The following is a 27,382-nucleotide window of genomic DNA, read 5'->3' on the forward strand; positions in this document are numbered from 1 at the left end:
GATTGAATAATATTGGGGAGAGGCTACAACCCCGTCTCACTCCCTTCCCAACCACTGCTTCTCTTTCATTCCCCTTGACTCTTATAACTGCCATCTGGTTTCTGTACAAATTGTAAATAGCCGTTCGCTCCCTGTATAAAAGACGAATTGTTTATGTAAGACCTTGCAGCGGTCTGTTCGTGACGTCAACAGACTGTTCCATAAGAGACGTCAGTGAGACTCAGTGATTTCCAGCGGCTCCATACAAAAAGCTCTACTTCCTGAGCTTGTTTGAGTTATAAAATAGTTCCTGCTTATTTATAGCTTGTGATGATGTCTCCAGCTATAGGAGCCGAAACGTTAGAGGCAGAAACATATCTTAAGTCACAACCCAATGTCCGTATAACATAAATCACCAAGGATTCTTCTATAACGTTCATAACGTAACCACAGTTGTAATTTTTTTCTGCTGTACGCTATAAACATTCAGTACGATGTAACAGCTGTGATTATCCAACAATGTCGTTATTTTGACAAGATAACTTTTGCTTCAGTCTGGAACCGCGCGACCGCTACGGTCGCAGGTTCGAATCCTGCCTCGGGCATGGATGTGTGTGATGTCGTTCGGTTAGCTAGGTTTAAGTAGTTCTAAGTTTTAGGGGACTGATGACCTCAGATGTTAAGTCCCATAGTGCTCAGAGACATTTGAACCATTTTTAACTTTTGCTTCTATCTGTCAGAGTAAACAGCGTTGTGCTTTGTTTTGTTGACAGCTGACGAGAGACGCCGCCATGCTGCTCCGGTTGGCGGCCGTCTTGCTGTCCGCCGCTCTGGGACTGCGCCCACCGTCCGCTGCAGCGCAGGTGAGCTTCCGACACAATAACGAAGGTTCTAGTCGAAGCACGATTCTAAAGCCGGCCACACACTGAGCGACTGAAAAGGAACGCAACGGGCAAGCGATCTACCTCGACAACTGGTTGCCAGCTAGCTGGTAACGCAGTTCCGCACACGAGGAACATTGAAATGGGCGAGAGTGAGCGTGGGGAAGAGGGAGTTTTGTTTGTCGCACCCGAGCGGCTTTTGGTTGCACTTATCATGTCGAGTACAGGTTCACGCTCAGAGGAAAATGTGGTTCTCTGTTATCATCACACACGAATATGAAAACGAGGAAAATTCTGGATTCATTCGTACATCCAAATAAATACAAACTGCAGCAAAGAAACTGTAGCAGTCAGATTCGAAACTCATAGCGTTTTATAGAATAACTAAACACTGATACAGAGATTTAGTACAGCTGATTTCTTCCGCCAAAGCAAATCATTACTTTTATTTTGAAAAAAAAGAAAATACAAATATCTTGAGATTTATATACACGGAAATATACCATAGCGTTGCTGCTACAGTCTTCAGCCTGAAGTCTGATGAAACACTCGACGCTAGTCTGTGCTGTAAAACTCTCTTCATCTCTGTAAAACTACTAAACTTTACATCCATTTGAATGTGCTTACAGTAGTCAAGTCCTGGTCTACCTCTCGATGTTTGGCTTGCACATTTCCTTCAATTGCCAAATTAACTACTCCTTGATTAATCAAGATGTTCTGTATCAGTATTTTACTCAAGTTGTGCCATGAAACACTATTCTTCCAAATTCGATTTCTATGTGGCTCAGGCGTAAAGGACCAGACTGTGGATCCGAAGATCTCGGGTTTGAATCCCCAGTCAGTCGCAGGATTTTTGTCACTTTTCACTTCTGAAAATATTTGTCAGCGTGAAAAATGGACTGTAGCACTGCGTATCAGCGCCCACTTTAAGTTGTAGGTCTCCCGGTCACTAGCTGAGTAAGTCAGTTCATGGGACAGAGGAAGGCAACGACAAACCACCACCAGTAGGGCCATGCCTAGTAAAGTACTGTGGTGGTCAAAATTAACCTTCGGGTTGATGACAGATGTACCTTTTTTCTATCTCTTCATTAGTTACGCGATATGCCCATCTAATCGTCAGTCCGCGTCTGTAACACTACACCCTACATCTACAGATACGCTGGAAGATAATTTAGGGTGCACGATGGAGGATACGTGGCACCCATCTTTGTCCTTGTGACAGTCCAATCATGGATGGAGCATGAGAAAACGACTCTTTGCTTCTCTGTGCTCGCGCTAACAGAGTTCGCATTTTTCTAATGGGCCTTCCGCGAGATATACAATGGGGCAAACAGAATCATTCTACTTTTTGTCTCAGATATTCGGTATTCATACTTGCAAAACAACGTTTCGCTTGAAACACCTCGTCCTTCTTCCGAAGATTCTCTCAGCATACCCAGTTAGGTTTTAATTTAACCTGCCCTGAACACTAGAGCTGTATCTACATCTACATCTACACACATACTCCGCAATCCACCGTACGGTGCTTGGCGGAGGGTACCTCGCGCCACAACTAGCATCTTCTCTCCCTGTTCCACTCCCAAACAGAACGAGGGAAAGATGTCCGCCTATATGCCCCTGTACCAGCCCTAATCTCTCTTATCTTATCTTTGCAGTCTTTTCACGAAATGTAAGTTGGTGGCAGTAAAATTGTACTGCAGTCAGTCTCAAATGCTGGTTCTCTAAATTTCCTCAGTAGCGATTCACGAAAATAACACCTCCTTTCCTCTAGAGACTCCCACCCGAGTTCCCGAACCATTTCCGTAACACTCGCGTGATGATCAAATCTACCAGTAACAAATCTAGCAGCCCGCCTCTGAATTACTTCTATGTCCTCCCTCAATACGACCTGATAGGGATCCCAAACGCTCGAGCAGTACTCAAGAATAGGTCGTATTATTGTTTTATAAGCGGTCCCCTTTACAGATGAACCACATCTTCCCAAAATTCTGCCAATGAACCGAAGACGACTATCCGCCTTCCCCACAACTGCCATTACATGCTTGTCCCACTTCATATCGCTCTGCAATGTTACGCCCAAATATTTAATCGACGTGACTGTGTCAAGCGCTACACTACTAATAGAATATTCAAACATTACAGGATTCTTTTTCCTATTCATCTGCATTAATTTACATTTATCTATATTTAAAGTTAGCTGCCATTCTTTACAACAATCACATGTCCTGTCCAAGTTATCTGGTATCCTCCTACAGTCACTCAACGATGACGCTTTCCTGTACACCACAGCATCATCAGCAAACAGCCTTACATTGCTATCCACCCTATCCAAAAGATCATTTATGTAGATAGAAAACAACAGCGGACCTACCACACTTCCCTGGGGCACTCCAGATGATACCCTCACCTCCGATGAACACTCACCATCGAGGACAACGTACTGGGTTCTATTACTTAAAAAGTATTCGAGCTACTCACATACTTGGGAACCAATCCCATATGCTCCTACCTTAGTTAGGAGTCTGCAGTGGGGCACAGAGTCAAACGCATTCCGGTAGTCAAGAAATATGGCATCCGTCTGATACCCTTCATCCATGGTTCGCAAGATATCATGTGAAAAAAGGGCGAGTTGCGTTTCGCAGGAGCGATGCTTTCTAAAGCCGTGCTGATGCATGGACAGCAACTTCTCTGTCTCAAGGAAATTCATTATATTCGAACTGGGAATATGTTCGAGAATCGTGCAACAAACCGATGTTATGGATATTGGTCTGTAATTTTGAGGATCCATCCTTCTACCCTTCTTATACACAGGCGTCACCTGCGCTTTTTTTTCCAGTCACTCGGGACTTTACGTTGGGCAAGAGATTCGCGATAAATGCAAGCTAAGTAAGGAGCCAATGCAGTTGAGTACTCTCTGTAAAACCGAATTGGAATCCCATCAGGACCTGGCGATTTATTTATTTTCAACCCATTCAGCTGCTTCACAACCCCTGAGATGTCTATCACTATGTCCTCCATACGGGAATCTGTACGAGACTCAAACGGCGATATGTTTGTACGATCCTCCTGCGTGAAAGATTTCTCAAATGCTAAATTTAAAATTTCAGCTTTCGTTTTGCTGTCTTCCGTTGCCAGGCCAGATTGATCAGTGAGTGACTGGATGGAAGCCTTCGACCCGCTTACCGATTTTACGTAAGACCAGAATTTCCTTGGGTTTTCAGCAAGATCTTTTGCTAAGGTATGAGGGTGGTAGTGGTTGAATGCTTCGCGCATCGCTCTTTTTACAGCAGCACGAATCTCTACTAACTTTTGCCTCTCCTCATTCTCCTGATCTTTCTTGTATCGCGAGTACACCTGCCTTTGTTTCCTGAGCATTCTCCGAATTCCGTCCGTAACCCACTTTTTCGGCACATACTTGCCAAATGTGTGATTTACAATGTGTTTAAAATTTGCTCATAATTCTTCCACGTCCATCGTACCGGAAGTAAATGAAGTCGATTCATTTACTAAGTGGGATGCTAACAACTGCTTATCTGCTCTTTCTAGTAAGAATACTCTCCTAGCCTTCTTGACCGACTTCTTAACTTTCGTAACCGTAGGTGTAATGACAACATCATGATCACTAATCCCTGTCTCAACACTGACACCGTCGATGAGGTCTGGTCTGTTCGTGGCTACCAGATCTAAAATATTTCCATTACGCGTTGGCTGTCGATTTAGCTGCTCAAGACAGTTTTCCGATAATGCGTTCAAAAGTAATTCACACGACGGCTTGTCTGTACCATCTGTAATGAATCCATAGACATCCCAGTCTATACTAGGTAGGCTGAAGTCGCCTCCGACTAATATAGCATGATCCGGATACTTCTGCGATACAGAATGTAGACTCCCTTTGAATGATTCTAGAACTGTCACGGTGGAACCTGGTGGCCGGTAATAACATCCCACAATTAACTTTATTTCCCCTAGCCCTGTTAAACGTGTCCAGATAACTTCACAATCACACTCTACTTCGACCTCAGTAGACACAATATTTTTGTCAACTGCAATGAAGACACCACCTCCTACGGTGTCTAATCTGTCTTTCCGATACACGTTCAAACCCTCACTAAATATTTTAGAACTTCCTATCTCAGGATTTAGCCAGGTCTCAGTCCCGAGAATAATTTGCGCGCCACACGCTTCCTGGAGGGCAGTAAATTCAGGAACTTTATTCCGAACACTCTGAAAATTTACTGCTAAGATCTTGATAGCTGAAGTGTCTTTACACTGAGCGCGTCCTGATTTCCCTGCCTGCACGTCGACTGGTGAGTGTTCATCAGGACACCTCGCACTACTGCCTAGCCTAAAAAGCCCCCATGTGCACGCCACAAGTACTCTGCTACCCGAGTAGCCGCTTCCTTTGTGTAGTGTAGTGTAGTGTATCCGAGAATAGGTCCCATGTTGTCTTGCACAGTCACCTTTTGCAGCTGCTCTAAGTAATTTTAGCTCTCTCCCATAACATCAGAGTCACCCATTTGCTCCCTCCGCAAGATTATTTAATTTAGTGGTCCCTACATGTTTAATTTAAATGGCTGTTCCCACCACCATTCTGTTAATACGCCATTCAAAATCTAGTGGGTTTTTTCCTCTCCTACGTGTGCCTTGTCTTGTATTAGTTCATATTCGAAGGGATCTGTTATACATTGCAGTTATTCAGCGACGTTGCAATTGCATCTTCAACAATCCACTTGAATGAGCTCTATATAGTCTATATAGACCCTAAAACTCGTTTGCAGGATGGAAATTCAACTCCCCCTCTTCTTGACAGCAAATCGAAAATGAGATGTTTCACCACTGCTCTCCCGCCCCCGGCCTCTCTCTCTCTCTCTCTCTCTCTCTCTCTCTCTCTGTGTGTGTGTGTGTGTGTGTGTGTGTGTGTGTCGGAAACCGTCTAACTTTATCAGATTCAACCGGCCACGTTTCATAACATTTTACGCGCACTAAAGATATCTCTGCCGTGAGCACAACAAAGCGTTATCGTCACCATATCCTACGCAAACGTCTTTCTTATTAGTCCTTAGCTTAATATCCTCTGCAGGTACTCCCCCGCATCCATTTAACCTGATCGGTCCAAATATCCTGGAAGTATTTTGAATGGTGCAGGAAATCCTACTGGTATTCTTAAGAGAGGCAGGGAAATCAAAAATAGTTGTATTTATTTCGAAACAATATCATTTGCGTCAGAGACAATTTTCTTGAATCGCTCGAAAGCATCGTTTTTATCACAAGAGCTCAGATTTTTGTCCGTTTTCTGTTGTGATTAGTCACAGCACTATTGCAGTATCCCATTCTCATGGGTGAATTTGAGATACACCGAAATACTGACACAGAGTTCCTCTTTTTTCCTCAGCGGTGTGTATCAAGCGTGTATCTGTGTGATCAAAGAGCTCGGTCATATGTTCGTGGACATTAATATGGGGCGTGGCCACACTTCCTTCGCCTTTATGACGACTTGAACTCTGCTAACGACACTTTCAATGAGGTGCCTGTATGTCTGTGGAGGAATTACAGCCATTGTTCCTCAAGGGCTGGAACCAGAAAGGTAGCGTCAGGCGCTGGAGTTTGGAGAAGAAGTCGACGTTCTGACTCATCCCAAAGGTGTTCCACTGGTTTCACGCCGGAACTCTGGGCACACCCGTCCACTTCAGGAATATTATTGTCCACAAACTATTTTCTCGCAGATGCTGCTTTATGACAGTTGTGCTGTCATGCTGATACAATCGTCGTCTCCGAACTGTTCTTCTATGAACGTAGTACACCATGTTGCAAAATGTGTTAATATGCTTCGGCATTTGGCGTTTTCGTAAGAGCAGTATGGGGACTGCACCCTAACCACCAACTCCGTACTTCTCTGTCTGCACTACACATGAAGACAGCTGAGGTTCTCCAGGCATTCGCCAGATTCACACCTTCCCACTGCTTTCTCATTGCCCAGTGGCGTTGGCTCTTTGCAGTACCTCAAGATTTGCATAACGTTAACGACAGAAATGTATTAGTTATGAGCAGCTGCTCGACTTTGGTGCGCCATTATTTTTAACTCCCCATGAACATTGCGTTACCTGGACTGGTGGTAGAACTATGGAAATCACGAGTGATTCCCTCCGCTGATTTCATGTGCTTTTTTTTTTTCAGCCATCCTCCCGGTCCATGCACGCCATTACAATCTGCCTGGTCTTCGTTCGGGTTTCACTTCACTCTCAGGTCACCAACAGTCAAACTGGTCACTTTCACGTGGGCTGAAATGTCCCTCGTGGATTCGTTGCTTTGGTAACACCCACTGAGTAGTCCACGTTCGAAGTCATTGAGCTCTCCTGTCCGAACCATTATGCTCTTACATCTTCTCTACCTACAACGCAATACTTCCCACCTTCTTTTATACAAGCAAGTCGCCTCTCGTGACATCTAGTGGCCAGTTCCGCATTACATGGGGGTGTTCGGATACTTTTGTTAGATAGCGTAAGCAACTTTCACGTATCAGACATGGCGCAATTAGTTCATGGGAGCTGTGCCTAACAGAACTTATTCTGTCACAGCGAAACAGCGAATAATGGGTTATTAGTCTCCCAATACGTCCTAGTAAGGCTGACGATGATTTCTAAAAGACGAAGCCAGTACGAAAACTTGATTCATACTAAGAAAGATGATAAAATAAATACGATTCAAGTTATTGGTTTGGAAAGGGATGGATAATTAGAAGCAATTTTATGTAGTGGCCAAAAGTGTCTTATTTTACATCCGAACCGACTTTTATTACATGAAATTTTAAGTTAGGCTTCACTAAGGAGTTTTCATCTGAAGCAATCGACAAGATCTAGTTCGAGAGCTTACAATCGATTGTAGACTGACAAAAACCGCGGATTATTCACTAGGATTATTGGGTTGAAGCATAAGTTTGTTTTTCCATAAGTTTAATAAACACAACAGATACACATAACAGAGACTTAAGTCGTCAGTCATCATCATCATCATCATCTCAGCCTTTTCCCACGACATGTGCGGTCGCCGTTGCTTTGCTGGATCCTTCTCTTACATAAATGCCTATCCAGTGCTTCTTCTGTGAACCATCCTTCCTCCCGTAGGTCCCCTGCTACCTTGTCTTTCCATCCCAGTTTCGACTTAAGTCGTCAATAGTGTACCGTATTTTCCTTCACTATTTATCTGCCAACGCTTTGGCACCTTTTCGATTCCGTGATTGTAGAAATCACATAATATTGAGGCGAAGAACTCGTCGAGCCCATGTTCACAGCGCATTTTCATCCGGAAAGGAATCCCTTGAAAGTTGTTCGATAGAAAGAGGAAAAGGTGAAAATCTGAGGGCGCTAGATCAGGTGAATAAGGTGAGTGCGGAATGAGCTCCCAACTCGACTCCTATACGCTGTTTTTCGTTACTCTGCCAGAATGCGTGCGGGCGTTATCGTGAAGTAGTGTCACTTCACACGTTCCTGGTCGTTGTTCTTGGACTGCATCAGCAGGACGTCTCAGTTGTTAACAATAACTGTCAGCAATGATGCTTACACGCCGGGGGAGCAATTCGTCGTACACTACACCTGTTCGATCACATGCATAACATTATCTTTTGTGGATGCGCGCAGGTGTTTTTACGGGGAGTTTCTGATTTGTCTGGGATCAACCATTCCTTTCTTTTCCTTAAGTCAGCACAAAAACACCATTTCTCGCTACCAGTAACAATGTAGAATAGGAATGGTCGCTGTTGTCTATGAGCCAGTTGATTACGAACAATCAGAGATGCACGTAGAACCACCCGCTGATTTCTGTGATTGTGGCTTAAAGCATGAGGTACCTGTACGCTCGATATTTTAACCTTCCCCGTTGCGTGTAAATGTCGCAGGATGGTGGGATTATCACAGTTCTGTTGTACACTGACGTGGATCGTTGTGGATTAATGCGATTAAACGATCTTCATCAAACACAGTAGGTCTTTGTGAACGTAGAGAGTCTGTCCAGTGTCATTATCCCCATACACGGCACAAATGATTCTCACTGCCTCCGGTGCTGTCACCCCATTACTCAACTTGAACAGAAGAATAAGTCGGCAATGGTCCGTTTTCTCCTCTTGGCACTCCATTGTCCAGCGTCCACATGTCCTCTCGCTATCTGCAAACGACAAAATGGTCATATGTAAACTCAAACAGGAAGAGTGATCTAGAAATAAATAATGACGATCGATAAATAAACCCAAAGCAGCGTGAATACCAACATGCAAAACAAAAACGTTATGAACTTGTGCAACATCCTAACAAATCACACTCTGCTACAGATCTTTCAGCAGTGCTTTGGGGAGTCAGCGGTTGGCAGACCTGTTCAGCTCTCGGTACGAGTCCAGGCTAGTGCAGTAGGAAGCGTTTCACCCGTCGACATGATGGAGAGCCACGCCACCCGAACCCCTGACGTAAAGCGATACGGAAAGCACGGGCCGTCCTTACGTAAGGCCGCAGGCGCGACAGACAATACTTGCGCGGGACACGCCCTTCATTATAAAGGCGTGGGCTGTGGCAGCTCTCGCGGAGCGCTGGACCCGAGCTGGCGGCCAACGACAGTGAACTGTGGCGAGCGCCCACAGAGGCGCATTCAGGCTGGCCGCGCATCAACGATTTTTTAGTCGGCCGAACACAGCGCAGTTGTGCTACGACAGCGTTGTAATGAAGCTGCACCAAAATGGGCATGTTGAACAACGATCCTGGGTGCATTACGTGTTCCTACCTCTAGCATTGTAGAAATGATCATTTTCGTGGTTCCGGTGTTATTGTGTGCGGAGGCATAATGTTGCACGGGCGTACTGACACACACGGGTCATCGTTATTCTGACACTGTACTCCTATCCTATGTGCGTCTTTTCAGGGTTGCATTCGGTCCTGACTTCATTTTTATGGATTACAACGTGAGACTGAATTGAACAGCCCGAGTGAAGGAGCTCTCGGTACGAGACGATATTCGGCGAATGGGCTGACCTGCACCAACACCCATCCAGAAGTTGTTAAACGCACTGGGGGAGGTATGGAATGTGCTACCACATGAAATTCTTACTTGGTCACATACACTTTTACGAACAATGTCCCGACACCTGTAATGTCCAGCGGACCGTCAATTCACGGTGACTTCAGTGTAAAATGTGAAATGATCGTGTGGAATTATTGGCCGGGAGATCCCATTTGGGGTTGTTCGGCCACCTACTGTAAGTCTTTTTACACTGAAGCGCCAAAGAAAATGATACAGACAACCGTATTAAAATACAGAGATATGTAAACAAACAGAATATGGCACTGCGGTCGACAACGCCTGTATACATCAAGAAATGTCTGGCGTAGTTGTTAGATCGGTTACTGCTGCTATAATGGCAGGTTATGAAGATCTGAGTGAGTCCGGACACAGTGTTACAGTCGGCGCACGACCGATGGGACACAGCATCTCGGAGATAGCTATGAAGTGGGGATTTTCCCGTACGACCATTTCACAAGTGTACCGTGAATATCAGGAATCCGATAAAACCTCAAATCTCTGACATCGCTGCGGCTAGAAAAAGATTCTGCAAGAACGAGACCAATGACGACTGAAGAGAATCCTTCAACGTCACGTAAGTGCAAGCCTTCCGCAAAATAGCTGCAGATTTCAATGCTGGGCCATCACTAAGTGTCAGCGTGCGAACTATTCAACGAAACGTCATCGATATGGGCTTTCGAAGCCGGAGGCCCACTCGTGTACTCTTGATGACTGCACGACACAAAGCTTTACGCATCGCCTGGGCTCGTCAACACCGACATTGGACTGTTGATGACTGGAAACGTGTTGTCTCGTCGGAAGAGTCTCGTTTCAAATTGTATCGAGCGGATGGACGTGTACGGGTCTGGAGACAACCTCATGAATCCATGGACCCTGCATGTCAGCAGGGGACTGTTCAAGCTGCTGGAGGCTCTGTAATAGTGTGGGGAGTGGGCAGTTGGAGTGATATGGGGTCCCTGATACATCTAGTTACGACTCTGACAGGTGATACGTACGTAAGCATCCTGTCTGATCACCTGCATCCATTCATGTCCATTGTGCATTCAGACGGACTTGGGCAATTCCAGCAGGACAGAGTGACACGCCACACGTCCAGAATTGCTACAGAGCTGCCCCAGGAACACACTTCTGAGCTTAAACACTTCCGCTGGCCACCAAACACCCCAGACATGAACATTATTAAGCATATCTGGGATGCCTTGCAACGCGCTGTTCGGAAGAGATCTCCACCCCTCTCGTACTCATACGGATTTATGGACAGGCCTGTAGGATTCATGGTGTCAATTCCCTCAGCACTACTTCAGACATTAATCGAGTCAACGCCACGTCGTTTTGCCGCACTTTTGCGAGCTTGCAGGGCCCCTACACGATTTTAGTTAGATGTACCAGTTTCTTCGGCTCTAGAGTGTATTCGACACCAATTTGGCGGCTTGCGTATCGATGATGATGAAATGATGAAGGAGATAACACAATATCCAGCCCTCTAACGGATAATATCTCCGACCCGGCTGGGAATCAAACACGGAGCCCCTGCATGGCACGCAGCCGCTCTCACCACACAACTAAGGAGGCGGACACGTCAATGTAGTTATTGTCTTTCAATAGAAGTGTCATTTCTGCCCATCTCGTTGCATATTTCTTTCAGTTACCTTCTGTAACGTTCTGTTAGGAGTTCTTTCTATATGCCGTCCAAGTTTGATCCAGCTGTGTTACTTGTCAGTGACGCAACATACGAAAGCTACTTACATCACTAAGATTTGCACACCCGTTTACGTACAGGATTATTCGTAGCCTACGTTTGGGTTTTCAGATGACGACTACTCGAAAACTGCAAGATATACAGAAAAGCTACGCACAGCAGGTGATAGTGCATCTATGCAAGTCAGCGACTGTCGGATGGCGCGAAGGTTGAAGCAAACCCAGACGTTCCTCCGCGAATTTGACACTCAGGCTCTCTTCAGATAAAGCTATGCCGCAAGTAGACTGTTTTTATTGCACGTGACTGAATTTTAGATCTGGAGACGTTCTATCAGTGTTATTCATGTTAATTTCGTTTCGCCATCTCCCGATATCTGGCTGTTGCAGTTTCAGAGATCTTAGTAAGGGGCATGCACAGGTGCGCAAAGGACACCTTTCTTATAGCTCCAGACGTTCGTGTAGGAAGGGTATAGGATACATCCAGTACGACTGTATAGTCATTGTATAACAACAAGTATACTATATCACGTCATTACAAAGTATGTCGTTGAACGTTGATGAAGTCGTAGACCCGGAATAGTTAACAATTTTTCAAGTCAGCGTGTAGATTACTCTAACTGCGTGTCGAAAACTTTCTTACACAATACTCCAACTAGTCACGCTGCAGACGGAATACAGTGACACAACAACGTTCGGGCCTTTCGACATCGCACGGCGAATCGTTAACTTTTGAGAACGCCGTAATGCGGAGCTGCCCCGCAAAAGTCCTGCGCTGATGAAGCAGACAAGCAATGAGATGAAATTATGGGCTCTTAAACCTGGTAATCGAGCTTCTCACAGTAGAAGCTATTACTGGGGAGCAGATTGCGAATCCCATCCAGAACGGAAAGACACGGTTACGAGCCTGCCTTCAGGCACTGAGAGAACTAAGAGGAGTGTTTTGCCGCGTGATGTCAGCGTGCAGTATCTGAACTCGTGAATCACCTGAGGGCGACCTGTACGGATCACCACAGCTAACTATCCGTGTTGCTCGGTGCATGCAATAAAAGACATTTGCAATTACTGTTCCTTCAAGAAAAAGCTTGGGTCTGCGCAACATTATTACTATCTACACTTTCAATAATCGTTGCGAACCCACAGTGTGCCTTGAACAAGTTATCGTACAAGCTCCCGTATATGCGATGTGTTGTATCCCAAGCATTAGTTATCCCATGTTCATCGCTTTTATCTTTATCTTCCGATAAATATTTATTTTTTGTAAATTTTAAATTCAGAATTTATCAGGAATAAAATGAAGGCATAAGAGTCGAAGAACATGAAGGGGTGTCGGTAGAAGGAAGTGAGGCAGGGTTGTAATTTATCCCCTCTCCAGTTCAATCGATACATGAATAAACAGTAATGGAAACTAAGGAGAGGTTAGGCAAGAGAATTAAAGTTCAAAGAGAAAAAACAGTAATTTTAGCGCTTGTCGATGAATAGTTATTCAGTCAAGGGCAGCGAAGGACTTGGAAGATGTTTGAAATGAATAGATGGTGACTTAAAAAGATGTTATAAGCTGAACATAAGTAGAAGTAAGACAACTGTAATGTTGTGTGGTGGAATTAACTCAGGCGATGTTTCAGGGAACTAGGTTCGTTGAAACGTTTTACGGTTCAGCAGGGAAACTATTGGCAATGGGACACATAAAAAACATATCACATGCACACTGGCATTGTCAAGAAATCTTTTCTAGGAAAAAGAAATTTTCTAACGCCGAATATAATTTTAAGTTTCACAAGTCTTTTTCTGAAAGTATTTGTCTGGGGGGTAGCCTTGTATGGAAATGAAACGTGGATGATAAACAGTACGGACTGGAAGAAATCAGAATCTTTTGAAACGTAGTTCTCCAGAAGAATTCCGAGGATTAGATGGGTACGTCGGATAAGTAGCGAAGAAATATTGAATCGAATCGGGAAGAAAAGAGCTCTACGGGACATGTTGACCTAGTGAAGGAAGAGAGTGATAGGACACATCTCGAGACATCAGTGTATAGTCATTTTGGCAGAGAAGCCAAGGCTTGACTATAGCGGAGGTATTCAAATGACTGGATGTTGCAGCAGCTTGGCGGAGATGAAAGACTGGCTCAACAAGAGTGCATCAGACGAATCTTCGAAATAAAGAGTGCATACCGGTACTGGAAAAACAATAAATCTATTCACGCAGTAATTGCAAGGATTCCACGTGAATACATTATTTCATTTCGAAAAGTCTCGTCTTGAGAACTGCTGACAAAAAGGTTGCTCGAGATATTTTGTTCTTATAGGTAAATCTTTTGCACAATTCCGTACTTCTACTGCAAATCGTTCAATCCTGAATTGAAAGTCTTGAAAATAACAGCCGAAGATTTCCTAATCTGCACTTGCTCTAATCTAAGTCACTGGGTGAAGCAATATTACGTCACTTACGAGCATTCAAAATTTTTGATTGGAGTTTTTAGGTGGCCTGAAGAGTGTATATGCAATCAGTGAACGAACAACCAGACGTGTCTGTTACGTATGGGGCGATCAAAAAGTTTCCGTTTGAGGGCGGACATTGCGGCAATGTATACGCAACATAGTGCGATTCCGATGGGGGTGTATAAGCACCGACATGTAGGGAGGGCATTAGTGTGGCATTCAGTCTTCCCGTCGTGCGTGCGGTAAATGCGGATACGTGAACTATGACGACGCTATTACCACATGATTCTAAACAGGACCAAAGTGCTATTGTTATTTCTTGGCTGCCGATGGACAAACATCGGAAGACATTCATCAGGAAATGGAGAATTTATATGGGACAGCATGTCTCTCGAAAACCACCGTTGTGGAATGGTGCGCCAAGTTCCGTACTGCTCGCACGTCTTCATATCGCAAATGTCGTAACATAGAAGTTACGCCAACACAAGTGGGAGACAAATGTGCACCTCCACTACACTCTTTATCTCACACCATGCGATTATCACGCCTTCGGTTCCTTAAAAAAAGCCATTGAACGGTCGACAATTCCTGTCTACATTTACATCGACATAGATACTCTGCAAGTCACCGTACTGTTGGGTGGCCAAAGGCACCCTGTACCACTACAGGTCTTTCCTTCCCTGTTCCACTCCAAAATAGAGCATGGGAAAAACGACTGTCTATATGCCTCCGTATCAGCCCTAACTTCAAGTATCTTATCTTTGTAGTCCTTAAGCGCAATGTATGTTGGCGGTAGTAGAATCGTTTGGCAGTCAGCTTCAGATGCCGGTTCCCTAAATTTCCTCAGTAGTGTACGAGGTGCATTCAAGTTCTAAGGCCTCCGATTTTTTTTCTAATTAACTGCTCACCCGAAATCGATGAAACTGGCGTTACTTCTCGACGTAATCGCCCTGCAGACGTACACATTTTTCACAACGCTGACGCCATGATTCCATGGCAGCGGCGAAGGCTTCTTTAGGAGTCTGTTTTGACCACTGGAAAATCGCTGAGGCAATAGCAGCACTGCTGGTGAATGTGCAGCCACGGAGAGTGTCTTTCATTGTTGGAAAAAGCCGAAAGTCACTAGGAGCCAGGTCAGGTGAGTAGGGAGCATGAGGAATCACTTCAAAGTTGTTATCACGAAGAAATTATTGCGTAACATTAGCTCGATGTGCAGGTGCGTTGTCTTGGTGAAACAGCACACGCGCAGCCCTTCCCGGACGTTTTTGTTGCATTGCAGGAAGGAATTTGTTCTTCAAAACATTTTCGTAGGATGCACCTGTTACCGTAGTGCCCTTTGGAATGCAATGGGTAAGGATTATGCCCTCGCTGTCCCAGAACATGGACACCATGATTTTTTCAGCACTGGCGGTTACCCGAAATTTTTTTGGTGGCGGTGAATCTGTGTGCTTCCATTGAGCTGACTGGCGCTTTGTTTCTGGATTGAAAAATGGCATCCACATCTCATACATTGTCACAACTGACGAAAAGAAAGTCCCATTCATGCTGTCGTTGCACGTCAACATTGCTTGACAACATGCCACACGGGCAGCCATGTGGTCGTCCGTCAGCATTTGTGGCACCCACCTGGATGACACTTTTCGCATATTCAGGTCGTCATGCAGGATTGTGTGCACAGAACCCACAGAAATGCCAACTCTGGAGGTGATCTGTTCAACAGTCATTCGGCGATCCCCCAAAACAATTCTCTCCACTTTCTCGATCATGTCGTCAGACCGGCTTGTGCGAGCCCGAGGTTGTTTCGGTTTGTTGTCATGCGATGTTCTGCCTCCATTAAACTGTCGCACCCACGAACGCACTTTTGACACATCCATAACTCCATCACCACATGTCTCCTTCACTGTTGATGAATTTCAATTGGTTTCACACCACGCAAATTCAGAAAACGAATGATTGCACGCTGTTCAAGTAAGGAAAACGTCGCCATTTTAAGTATTTAAAACAGTTCTCATTCTCGCCGCTGGCGGTAAAATTCCATCTGCTGTACAGTGCTGCCATCTCTGGGATGTATTGACAATGAACGCGGCCTCATTTTAAAACAATGCGCATGCTTCTATCTCTTTCCAGTCCGGAAAAAAAAAAATCGGAGGCCTTACAACTTGAATGCACCTCGTATCTCGGAAAGAACATCGCCTCCCCTCCAGGGATTCCCATTCACTTCCTGAAGCATCACCGTAACACTTACGTGTTGTTCGAACCTACCGGTAACAAATCTAGCAGTCCGCCTCTGTATTGCTTCAATGTCTTCCTTCGATCTGTCCTGGTACGAATCCCAAACATTCAAGCAGTACTCAAGGACAGGTTGTATCAGCATTCTGTATGCCGTTTCCTCTACAGGTGAACCACTCTTTCCTAAAATTCTCCCAATAAACCGTAGTTGATCATTCGCCTTCCCTACGACAGTTCTCACATGCTCGTTCCATTTCATACCGCTTTGCAACGTTACGCTTAGATGTTTAAACAGCTTGACTGCATCCAGCAGGACACTAGTAATAACATATCTGAACATTAGAGGTTTATTCTTCCTACTCATCCACCTGCCATTCATCGCACCAGCTAGAAATTTTGTTTAAGTCATCTTGTATCCAGCTACAGTCACTCAACTTCGACACCTCATCGTTCACCACAGCATCAGCAGCAAATAATCACGGATTGCTGCCCGCCCTATCTGCCATATCATTTTTGTATATATGAGGGGCGTTTGAACAGTCCATGAAAAAATAAAAACTACTTACGTGTTTGGGGTAAACCTTTTTTTATTTTGCGACATGTCTCCTTTTAGACTTACACACTTCGTCCAACGCTGTTCTAATTTGTTGGTCCCTTCCGAATAATAGGAATTGTCCAAGTCTGCAAAGTAGCTATTAGTTGTTGCAATCACCTCCTCATTTGAATAAAATCTTTGTCCCGCCATCCATTTCTTCAAATTGGGGAACAAAGAGTAGTCCGAGGGAGCCAAGTCTGAAGAATAGGGGGGATGTGAAACGAGTTGGAATCCTATTTCCATTAATTTTGCGACCACAACTGCTGAGGTGTGTGATGGTGCATTGTCGTGATGGAAAAGGACTTTTTTGCGGCGCAATCACCGGAGTTTGTCTTGCAGCTCGGTTTTCAAATGACCCAATAACATTGAATAATATGCAACTGTAATAGTTTTACCCTTTTCCAGATAGTCGAAGAGGATTATCACTTGCAAATACCAAAAGACAGTCGCCATAACCTTTCCGGCCGAAGGAATGGTCTTCGGCTTTTTTGGTGCAGATTCTCCCTTGGTATTCCACTGTTTGGGTCGTTCTTTGGTCTCAGGAGTATAGCAATGTATCCATGGTTCATCCACAGTGACGAAACGACACTTAAAGCCCTGCGCATTCTTCCTGAACGGCTGCAAACCATCCTTGCAACACTTCACACCATTCCGTTTTTGGTCAAGCGTAAGCAATCGCGGAACCCATCTTGCAGATAGCTTTCTCATGTTCAAATGTTTATGCAAAATATTATGTACCCATTCATTCGAGATGCCCACAGCACTAGCAGTCTCACGCACCTTCACTCTTCTGTCATCCATGACCATATAATGGATTTTATCAATGATTTCTGGAGTCGTAACCTCCACGGGGCGTCCAGAACGTTCAGCATCACTTGTGCCCATAAAGCCACTCTGAAAATTTTGAAACCACTTATAAACTGTTCTAATCGAAGGTGCAGAGTCACCGTAATGTTTATCAAGCTTCTCTTTAGGTTCCTGAGTCGTTTTGCCTTTCATAAAGTAATATTTAATCACCACACGAAATTCTTTTTCGTCCATTTTTTGACAATCACTCGACTTCTTTGATTCACACGAATGCCAAACACAAAGAAATAGACCAATATGGCTGAAACTTGGTGTGCGTTCTTTCCAAAGATGCTACTAACTAGACATGACCTCGATACGCGCCGGTGGTGCTATCTCTCGGACTTTGCACGGACTTTTCAAACGCCCCTCGTAGAGGACAATAGTGGTCCTATCACACTTGCCCTTCATCCATAGCTCGTAATATATCATGTGAAAAAAGTACAAGCTGTCGAGCGAGGATGTGCAACAGGCAACTACGGACTTTCCCACACAACAGCAAGCAGTGTTTTAAAAAACGGATATCTTCAACCTAGTGCCTTGGTGGGATGATTGTCCCAATGCTCACTGCGATTTTGCCTGATTGATGTACCGATTCTGGATTGTACGGCCTTCGAACCGGAACTTTTTGATCGTTCCTTACAATAACCAACTAAATAGTTTCCGCATCAGGTGAAGAGCATGCCATCATTGTCATTTGCAAGTGCGAGTGGTTTCTTTGGCATAGCTAAGTGCGAGTTTGTCGATGTTACCATTACTGAAGAAATGAATTGATCTACAAGTTACTTGGGGCACACTGTTGAGCACTTCTTGAAAAAAGGCCCATAGCTCATTTTCGAATTTCTCCCCTCAACGACGCTACGGCCTTACAGTAGTGCCACACGATAAGTAAGGCATATCGTCTCATGACGGAGGGAGTTATAACAGACGGTCAAAGTTAATAATACAGTCATCCGTTCTCCACAACCGCTCCAAGCAAAAAATTATAGCTCTAGGTGACTACAATCGCGACAGACATTTTACGTGCAATGAAGTGTTCACCTAAGAATATCATTGTGTGGTTGGTCACAGAGACGCATCTCCGAGTTTCATCAGCTTCAAGAGCGCCCATACAAGGGTGCAAGGGGTGGCCGCGGACTCTTCCTCGCCCTCTCTACCTAGTTATCGGGGAAATGAGAAAACATAGTACAGTCAGGTGTGTTTTCTTTCAAGAAAACGATTTAAAAATCGGTATCACGCAGCTTTTAAACAGGGTCGGAACTGGAACGTTTTTGTGGCTACTTGCAAGTCACGATTCGTCTTCCAAAATATTAAAAATACTCCATACCCCCAGGCGCCCGCTCGTGGTCTGTTGGTTAGCGTTGCTGACCCTTGATCACGGGACTACAGGTTCAACGCCCGACCAGGAAGGTGTTTCCTCCGCTCGGGAGTGTGTGTGTGTGTGTGTGTGTGTGTGTGTGTGTGTGTGTGTGTGGGGTCCTCATCATCATTTCATCATTATAGACACACAGATCGCCGAAATGGCGTCAAATAAAAAGACTTGCAGTAAGCGGCCGAATTGACCAAAAGGAAACTCCTGGCCAAGTGTGTCAAATGCGCATTTCATTTTATTAACTCCCAGTACTAAACTCATCGGGCATAATACGTTATGTTCGCTGTGAGCTGAGATCTTACTTTACGGGTTCTCGGACACCTGAGCAACTTTGCGGTGATCATTTGTCGCAGCAGCTATAGACAAGCGACAGTCGAATAAAAAGGAGACAGATGCGAAAAAAAGTAAGTATGACGTTAGCTATGTCGAAAGTAATCGCCACAGCTGTTAAGAAAATTTATTTCACTGAGAGACAAGACGATCAATGCCTTCATGGACAAGTGTCCTCGAAGTTGAGTGTTCATGGGAGGTGAGGGTATCATCTGGAGTGCCCCAGGGAAGTGTGGTAGGTCCGCTGTTGTTTTGTATCTGCATAAATGATCTTTTGGATAGGGTGGATAGCAATGTGCAGCTGTTTGCTGATGATGCTGTGGTGTACGGGAAGGTGTTGCCGTTGAGTGACTGTAGGAGGATACAAGATGACTTGGACAGGATTTGTGATTGGTGTTAAGATTGGCAGCTAACTCTAAATATAGATAAATGTAAATTAATGCAGATGAATAGGAAAAAGAATCCCGTAATGTTTTAATACTCCATTAGTAGTGTAGCGCTTGACACAGTCACGTCGATTAAATATTTGGGCGTAACATTGCAGAGCGATATGAAGTGGGACAAGCATGTAATGGCAGTTGTGGGGGACGGTGGATAGTCGTCTTCGGTTCATTGGCAGAATTTTGGGAAGATGTGGTTCATCTGTAAAGGAGACCGCTTGTAAAACAATAATGCGACCTATTCTTGAATACTGCTCGAGCGTTTGGGATCCCTATCAGGTCGTATTGAGGGAGGACATAGAAGCAATTCAGAGGCGGGCTGCTAGATTTGTTACTGGTAGGTTTGATCATCACGTGAGTGTTACGGAAATGGTTCAGGAACTCGGGTTGGAGTCTTTAGAGGAAAGGAGGCGTTCTTTTCGTGAATCGCTACTGAGGAAATTTAGAGAACCAGCATTTGAGGCTGACTGCAGTACAATTTTACTGCCGCCAACTTACATTTCGCGGAAAGACCACAAAGATAAAATAAGAGAGATTAGGGCTCGTACAGAGGCATATAGGCAGTCATTTTCCCCTCGTTCTGTTTGGGAGTGGAACAGGGAGAGAAGATGCTAGTTGTGGTACGAGGCACCCTCCGCCACGCACCGTATGGTGGATTGCGGAGTATGTGTGTAGACGCAGATGTAGATGTAGATGTTTGCGGTTGACTACTGAACCATGATCGAACACAGGCGTGCACCTCTTCGACCGAAGCAAATCAACGGTCACGAACGTCTTCCTTCAGAGCTCCAGATATACGGAAATCACAGGGGGAGCCATCGGGACTGCATGGAGGATGTGCAAGGGCTTCTCAGCGAAACTTTTGCGACGTTGTCCAAACGCCCAGGAATACTGACGGTTGGATAAATTTCTTCTCTTGTAACAATATTTTTTATTTTGTTTTAGAAATCAGGTGTTGAAAGTGGAGAACGGTCCACAACTAAAATTAGAATATCGTCATGGGTAATTTTTAGGTCTTTTTCTTTTGCACGGATACATTAAATTAATATTTCTGTGTACAAGTGTGTTTCGTGTTTTGATGACACTAATTTTGGTCCTTCTTCCATTTCAGAGTCCCAGTAGTAGTCTGTTCTCCTGTCCAAACGGTAAGTACACAAACATCTAACGAGTTTTCATAGTTACAAACTGAGGAGAATGGGACGGGAATTGAGAACTTTTTAGGTTTATAAACCGTTTATAGCCATCGACAAGAATCTGTTCAAGTTCACTATGTGCTTATTTTCAAAATTTTGGTAGTTGCACTTTGCTGTTACGTTTTCCGTATCCACCTTAAATTTTCTGCTGAAACTCTCTTAGTGCCCTTCTTCAGAAGGTTATAATTATCTCATTATTTGCGAGTGTTATCATTAAGATGCAGCAAGTTGTTTGACTGCAACAAGTTGTTTCGCTTCTTAATATCATTGTTGTACAGGCACTATGAACCACTTGACCACAACAATAAGCTGCAAGCACTTAATCGTTGGCACTAGTAAATAATGCGATTGCTTTGACCTTCTGAAGAAGGGCTCGAAGCGCCTGAAACCGGTTAAGAGATTAAATTATTTTTATGCAACTGGTTGCTGACTATTTCGATATAAGAAGAGCAATGCTCAAGAACAGTGAATGAAAAATAGGTTATATGAGAAAGATGTAGCGTTGTTTGTCGATAAACTACTCTTTTTCAGAAATCACACGGTGTATCGTTTGCATTTACTTCTTAATTTATCCATGAAGACGTTCGAAAATGACAAATTACACTAATGTACTCTCTGCGAAACAATGTCAACATCGTTCGCCTTCTGGTGGTTACTCACAACTCAAATGGTACTTTGGTTAGCCTTTTCGACATACGTCATACACTTAAATGAAACTGGAGAAGGTCCAGTACCGTGTCGTCCGTTGTCACGTTCTTCAGCACGCTGATAGAACACGACTCTACCCGGTAAAAGAGGGCTACTGTCATCAGAAAAAATATTTGCACTAGTACAGTAAGGACAGAATAAAAAAATAATCGAAGAGTGCAGTTTCCCGTAATAGAGCAATACCTTGCTGACAGCGCTGTTGATCTCTCACGCTATTACTGAATATGATATTCCAAAGAGCAGCCAGTAATGCCGTACAGATGACACCTTGTAGCTCTTATCATCCCCTGTCGCCGTACTTACTAACTGATTATCTTACGCTCACCCTCGCCGTCGAACGCGTGGTCGATGAAATAAAAACTTTGTTGCTGAAGCCGAATTACACCTTTTTCCCATTTTGATTGGCGTTCGAGTTTTTCCCACAACGTCAAAATTCGATGGATACAGCAATAAGTGACGAACTGACGGTTAAACCGCCATCATTAAGTGGGAGGCGTCTCTTAAATATCATTGTATAATTAGGTGCACAGTGAAAAGCATATACGACTTTTCGCGTCAAAACGCATTTCACTGTAATTGTTATTATTTACTGTTTCCAGCACTATATGCTTGCTGCAAAGAGTTGTGCTTGGACCAAACGCTCAAAGTCTGAGATTTAATTGAAATTTGAGACGGAAAGATAACCGAGAATGGCTTGTCATACGATGGTGCGGCGTAAAATACTTCGTCCATGTTGTTAGATGTAAACACGAAGGTTTAGAGACACTATGCAGCCATAAAACTTACAGAAATTAAGCATCAGGCTGTTTGCCGACATGTTGAAGGGCTTTGCGGGTTGTCAGTTTTCCCACCTCTATTCTGCAGACCGTAACACTGTGCAATGTCTGCTAAATCATTCAGTGTCCCTCTGAGAATATCTGACAAGGAACATTCCTAGGGGGAAATAAACAATCTTGATGAAACTCTGCTGGTGTGTAGCGGGGCCAAAATAATCCAACGAAATATTTTGTTGCAACATAAATTAAAGAAGCTTTCACGCCACATCCATTCAAATGTCATAAAGTTGGTTTCTGAAATACTATTTCTGGAATATAGGTTGTACACAATGTGCTTTGGAAAATAAGTTGTACACAATGTGCTGTCAGAGTATTTTCAACATACCTGATTAAAATATCTAAACGTTCATTCTTATTCTAATTATTTGCTTTTCTTATTTTTGTTTATGTTCTAAATTGTTATTTTGAAAATTCATGATTTTTAACTTAACGTTTCACACTTGTATTTTGTTAATTTAAAATAAAAAAGCGCATTATTATAATACAAAATCATTATAGTAATGATTATCTGTGAAGAAATGGTTCAAACAGTCCTACACTACGTAATTAAAAAGAACGAAGTTTCTTCACATAATACATACGATGCACAACACAATAAAAACCAAATCCAGCAGGATTTCCAAATCGTGGCGGGCGATTCTCTGAATATCCTGATAAGTACCAGGCATATTCCAGTACTCTGGAAAACCTTGCCGAAGAGAATTGATTATGTATTAGCGACTGCAGATTGATTATATTGTTTCGCAAGCAGAGTTGACGTCATAATAATCCAGCATAAATAGATCTGAAAATTTTCGCACAAAATTCTTCCAACATCGAACGCTGTATACGTCCAAAGGCTGTACCCGTCCCGTCGAGTCCTTTGGGATCACCAAATTAACATGTTCCTTGTCCTCAGGTACGACAGAAGAAACGGTTTTTCCTCACAGACCACACCCGCCTCTCTTTCATAGTTTTAAAAGAGACTAATAGGGAGTTTGGAACAAGAACTCAAGACTCTCTTTATGAAGTTCCAAATGTTCTTGTGACGAATGAGAATCTGATGAACTAGCGTCTGACCACGTCAGAAGACAGAAGTTTTCTTTCCCTATGCGGGAGAAAAAATGCATAATTGTCAGCTTTTTGGGGTGGTAAAACACCTTTTATAACCAAGACCAAAGAAATACTGAAAAAACGGTTATTCAGAAGTAAAACACCGGTATCGGTTTTAACCGGTCGATTTTTCCCTTCCCTACTCTAAACCTAGTATGCCAAATGGTGTGTTCACCCCTTAAAAGCGAAATTGGGCAAAAACGAAAAAATACATATTGCTTTGTTTTGACTCCTTCAGATACACTTGAAAGTTTCATCAAGATAGTTCATTTAACCTGGGGATGTACCTTTATGCGTGAGATACAGGGTCTACGTACTGCGAACAAGGTCTCGAGACACACAAAGAGTTCGCAAGTGTGATCGACCTGATCGACCACACGCTACCTAGGGACGCCTCCCCATTGCCGACCTCACAGACACCCCACTCCATCATGCGTAGACTTTTGAAGAATGGACGCAGACGCAGGTGTGCTGGGTGAGACTACCCGGAGGCTGCGCCAGGTGTACTCGTCGGAGGGTCGCTTTCTACTACGTCTGGCATACCTGTGGCGCTCTTAGCCGACCTACTTGCAGAGATGTTGGAGAGAGCCGGGGCGGAAGGTCCAGCCGCTCGGGATAAGGAGGCAGTGAGGCGTCCGGCGATTGCTCAAGCTACGGGGAGTCTTAGCTCTGTGCAGTCAGTACGCACGACAGGCAGGTCGCCAGAAAATTATATAAAAGACAACAGCTCTCTGCATACATGGCCACTGAGCAGCACTGCTTTGGTTGTGTTGAGTGCTGCATTGAATATTACGAACTTAAATGGAAATCAGAAAAGTGAAATCCTAAATGTGGAAAGGAGTATAGAAGGGCTAAATAAATGAAACGAACTTTGAGATAATATTGTTAGAAGCAACGAGGAAGATGAGATGGGAAAGGTAGTAATGCGAGACGAATTTGATGGAACACTGAGTCGAAACAAGGGACCTGTAGTAGATGAGAGAATTACCTCAAATTGTTGAGATCCTTTGGAGAAAATCCTATAAGAAAACTATCTCACCTGGTTTGCAAGATGTATGAGACAGGCGAAATATCCGCAGACTCCACGAAGGTCATAGTAATTCCAGTTCTAAAGAAGGAAAGTGCTGAGAGGTCTGCATACCACTAAACCACGAGTTTAATAACATATGGTTGCAAAATTCAGACGCCAATAATATATGGAAGAATTCAAAGCTGTTACCTTCGGGAAGATCAGTTTGGGTTCCGAAGAAATGTAGGAAGATGTGGGACAACATATTTCCTACGACGTATTTTAAAGATAGACTGAAAAAGACAAACCTACGTTTATAAAACTTTTATATTTAACAAAAGATTTGGGCAACGTTGAATGTCTTTGAAATCTGTAGGTAGCAGGGATAAAATAAATGGAATGACTGGTTGTCTTCAATCTGTCCAGAATTCAGACTGCAGTTATAAGAAACGAACGACGTGAAAGATAAACAGTGGTTGAGAATGAAGAGAGACCCGGTCGCAGTATATCGTCTGTCCTATTCAATCTGTACATGAGCAAGTGGTAAACGCAACTAAGGAGAAATTTGGAAAGAGAATTAAAGTCAGGAAGAGAAATGTGAACGATAGACATGTCTGACGAGAAGAGAGTAGAAGCTTTTGAAAAACTTTGCTAAAGAATGCTGAAGATTAGGTAGGTAGACTGAGTTAACTAACGAGGAGATACTGAATGGAATTGGGGAGAAAAGTCATAAATGGAATCGGTTGATAGGATACGTCCTTAGGAATCAAGGAATCATCAATTTGATAACGATGAAAGGAACAGATTGTAAAAATTGCAGAGAGAGACTAAGGTTAGATTAAGGACAGTAAGGAAGTTCAAGTATAGTCATGCAGGGTTCAAATGGCTCTCAGCACTATGGGACTTAACTTCTGAGGTCATCAGTCCCCTAGAACAACTACTTAAACCTAAGTAACCTAAGGACATCATACACATCCATGCCCGAGGCAGGATTCGAACCTGCGACCGTAGCGGTCGCGCGGTTCCAGACTGTAGCGCCTAGGACCTCTCGGCCACTGGGCCGGCAGTCATGCAGGGATGAAAGAGGCTTGCACAGTATAGACCAGCATAGAGAGCGAAAGTAAACCAGTCTTCACCAAGGAGATGATCACTTCGTAAAGGATGTGGTCAGTGCCATCTATGGAAAGTTAAAACCCTAACAATAAAAACCTAATCTTCATTACATATTTTTCCATTTAGTCCCTATTATAGCACTCGAGCTCTCGAAGCTCGTCATCCGTTTTTAAAGACTATGGTCACAGTATTCGGGTGTAGTCAACAACAACTTACGACCGCTACCAACAATTATCGTATTTTTTTATGGTGGGAATTATATACAGACCTAGAGTGTAAAGACCCCCGTAAACTAACAAACTAATTTGTCAAATTCTCTCTTTTCACGTTGGCTGCGGAGGACGAGTTTAATCTCCAGTGCCAGACACAAGAGTGGAACGACCAACTTGCGCGGTATGGGCTGCGCCTCAACAACAAGAAAACTGAGTACATGTCATCAGAACCACGAGAAGTTGGGGACAACAACTTTAACGGGAAGATCTACCACGAGTAACAAATTTTAAGGATCTCTGCTCTTCAATTTCTAGCGATGGCCAACATACAGACGAGGTCAACCCAAGGACGCAGGCAGCCTGGAAGAAGAAGCGAATGACAACAGGAGTCACCTAGGATCGTCGGATTAAGGATAATCTGAAGTTAAAAGACCTGCCGGACTGTCATATGTTCCCTTGTTCTCCACAACACCGAATGTTGGCCAGCTACAAAAGAGTTAGAACGACGACTAAGGGTTATGGAGACTAAGAGGCTTAGATGGGCTTGTGTCATCACTCGTCTGGATCACGTTTCGAACGACAGTCAGGATACGTTTTGGGGTTTCAGAAGAAAATGCGACAAAGCCGCCTGTGATGGTTTGCACATGGGCTACGCGCAGAGGGCGATACTGCTGCAAAGACAGCCTACACAGTGGAAGACATGGGAAAGAGACCCAGGGGACGACAGACAGCGATGAGCCGACACTGCAGAGCGACCCAGAGGCTGTAAATCTTCGTTCAATACACGGCCCACGACCGACCGAAATGGAGATAGCGAGTCCACTCAGCGGACCCAGCCACCAGGCGGAACGAACGCTAAGGAAAAATAAGAAGGAAGTCTTTTCTATTTACGGGTTTGTCAAACAAGCGTACAAACGTACAAACAAAGTCTGTCAAGCAGATATTGTTGGTGTCGCAAAGTATGTTGACACTAGAGGGAACGTCTATCAATGCATATGAAAATAGGCGTAAAGAGAGCAATGAGAGATTTTGAAAATAAAATTTTGTCAACTGACAAAAGGCTAGAGGTTTTGATATTATGTAAAATCAGTAAGAGGTTCGAAATCATCTATTCATTCATTCAGAGACCATACTGGCACCGAAACGGAATATAACAGATAAAAGGTCGAAATACTGAATTGTTTCATCCCGGAAGATCATAACAAAGTCCCTCCTTTCTGTCATCGTAAGAATGTTCTATATGGCAGATATCGAGACAACCGATCGCGGAACAGAAACGCAATTTCAATCGCTTAGTAGTGGAAAGCCATCAGGACCAGATGAGATACCTATCAGATTCTACAAAGATTACGCG

General features: G+C 43.9%; 1 protein-coding gene across 1 annotated transcript in view; it reads left to right on the forward strand.

The window, feature by feature from the left end:
- Positions 1 to 755: 755 nt before the first annotated feature.
- Positions 756 to 27,382, forward strand: part of LOC124595775 (sushi, von Willebrand factor type A, EGF and pentraxin domain-containing protein 1) — a 152,459-nt gene continuing 125,832 nt past the window's right edge. The window contains exons 1-2 of the mRNA XM_047134661.1: positions 756 to 842; positions 20,977 to 21,010. Coding sequence (XP_046990617.1) covers positions 771 to 842; positions 20,977 to 21,010 — 106 coding nt within the window. The 5' untranslated portion in view covers positions 756 to 770. The remainder of the gene's footprint in view (positions 843 to 20,976; positions 21,011 to 27,382) is intronic.

Source organism: Schistocerca americana, chromosome 2, assembly GCF_021461395.2.
Source record: "Schistocerca americana isolate TAMUIC-IGC-003095 chromosome 2, iqSchAmer2.1, whole genome shotgun sequence".
In the NCBI taxonomy this organism is placed as follows: Eukaryota; Metazoa; Arthropoda; class Insecta; order Orthoptera; family Acrididae; genus Schistocerca; species Schistocerca americana.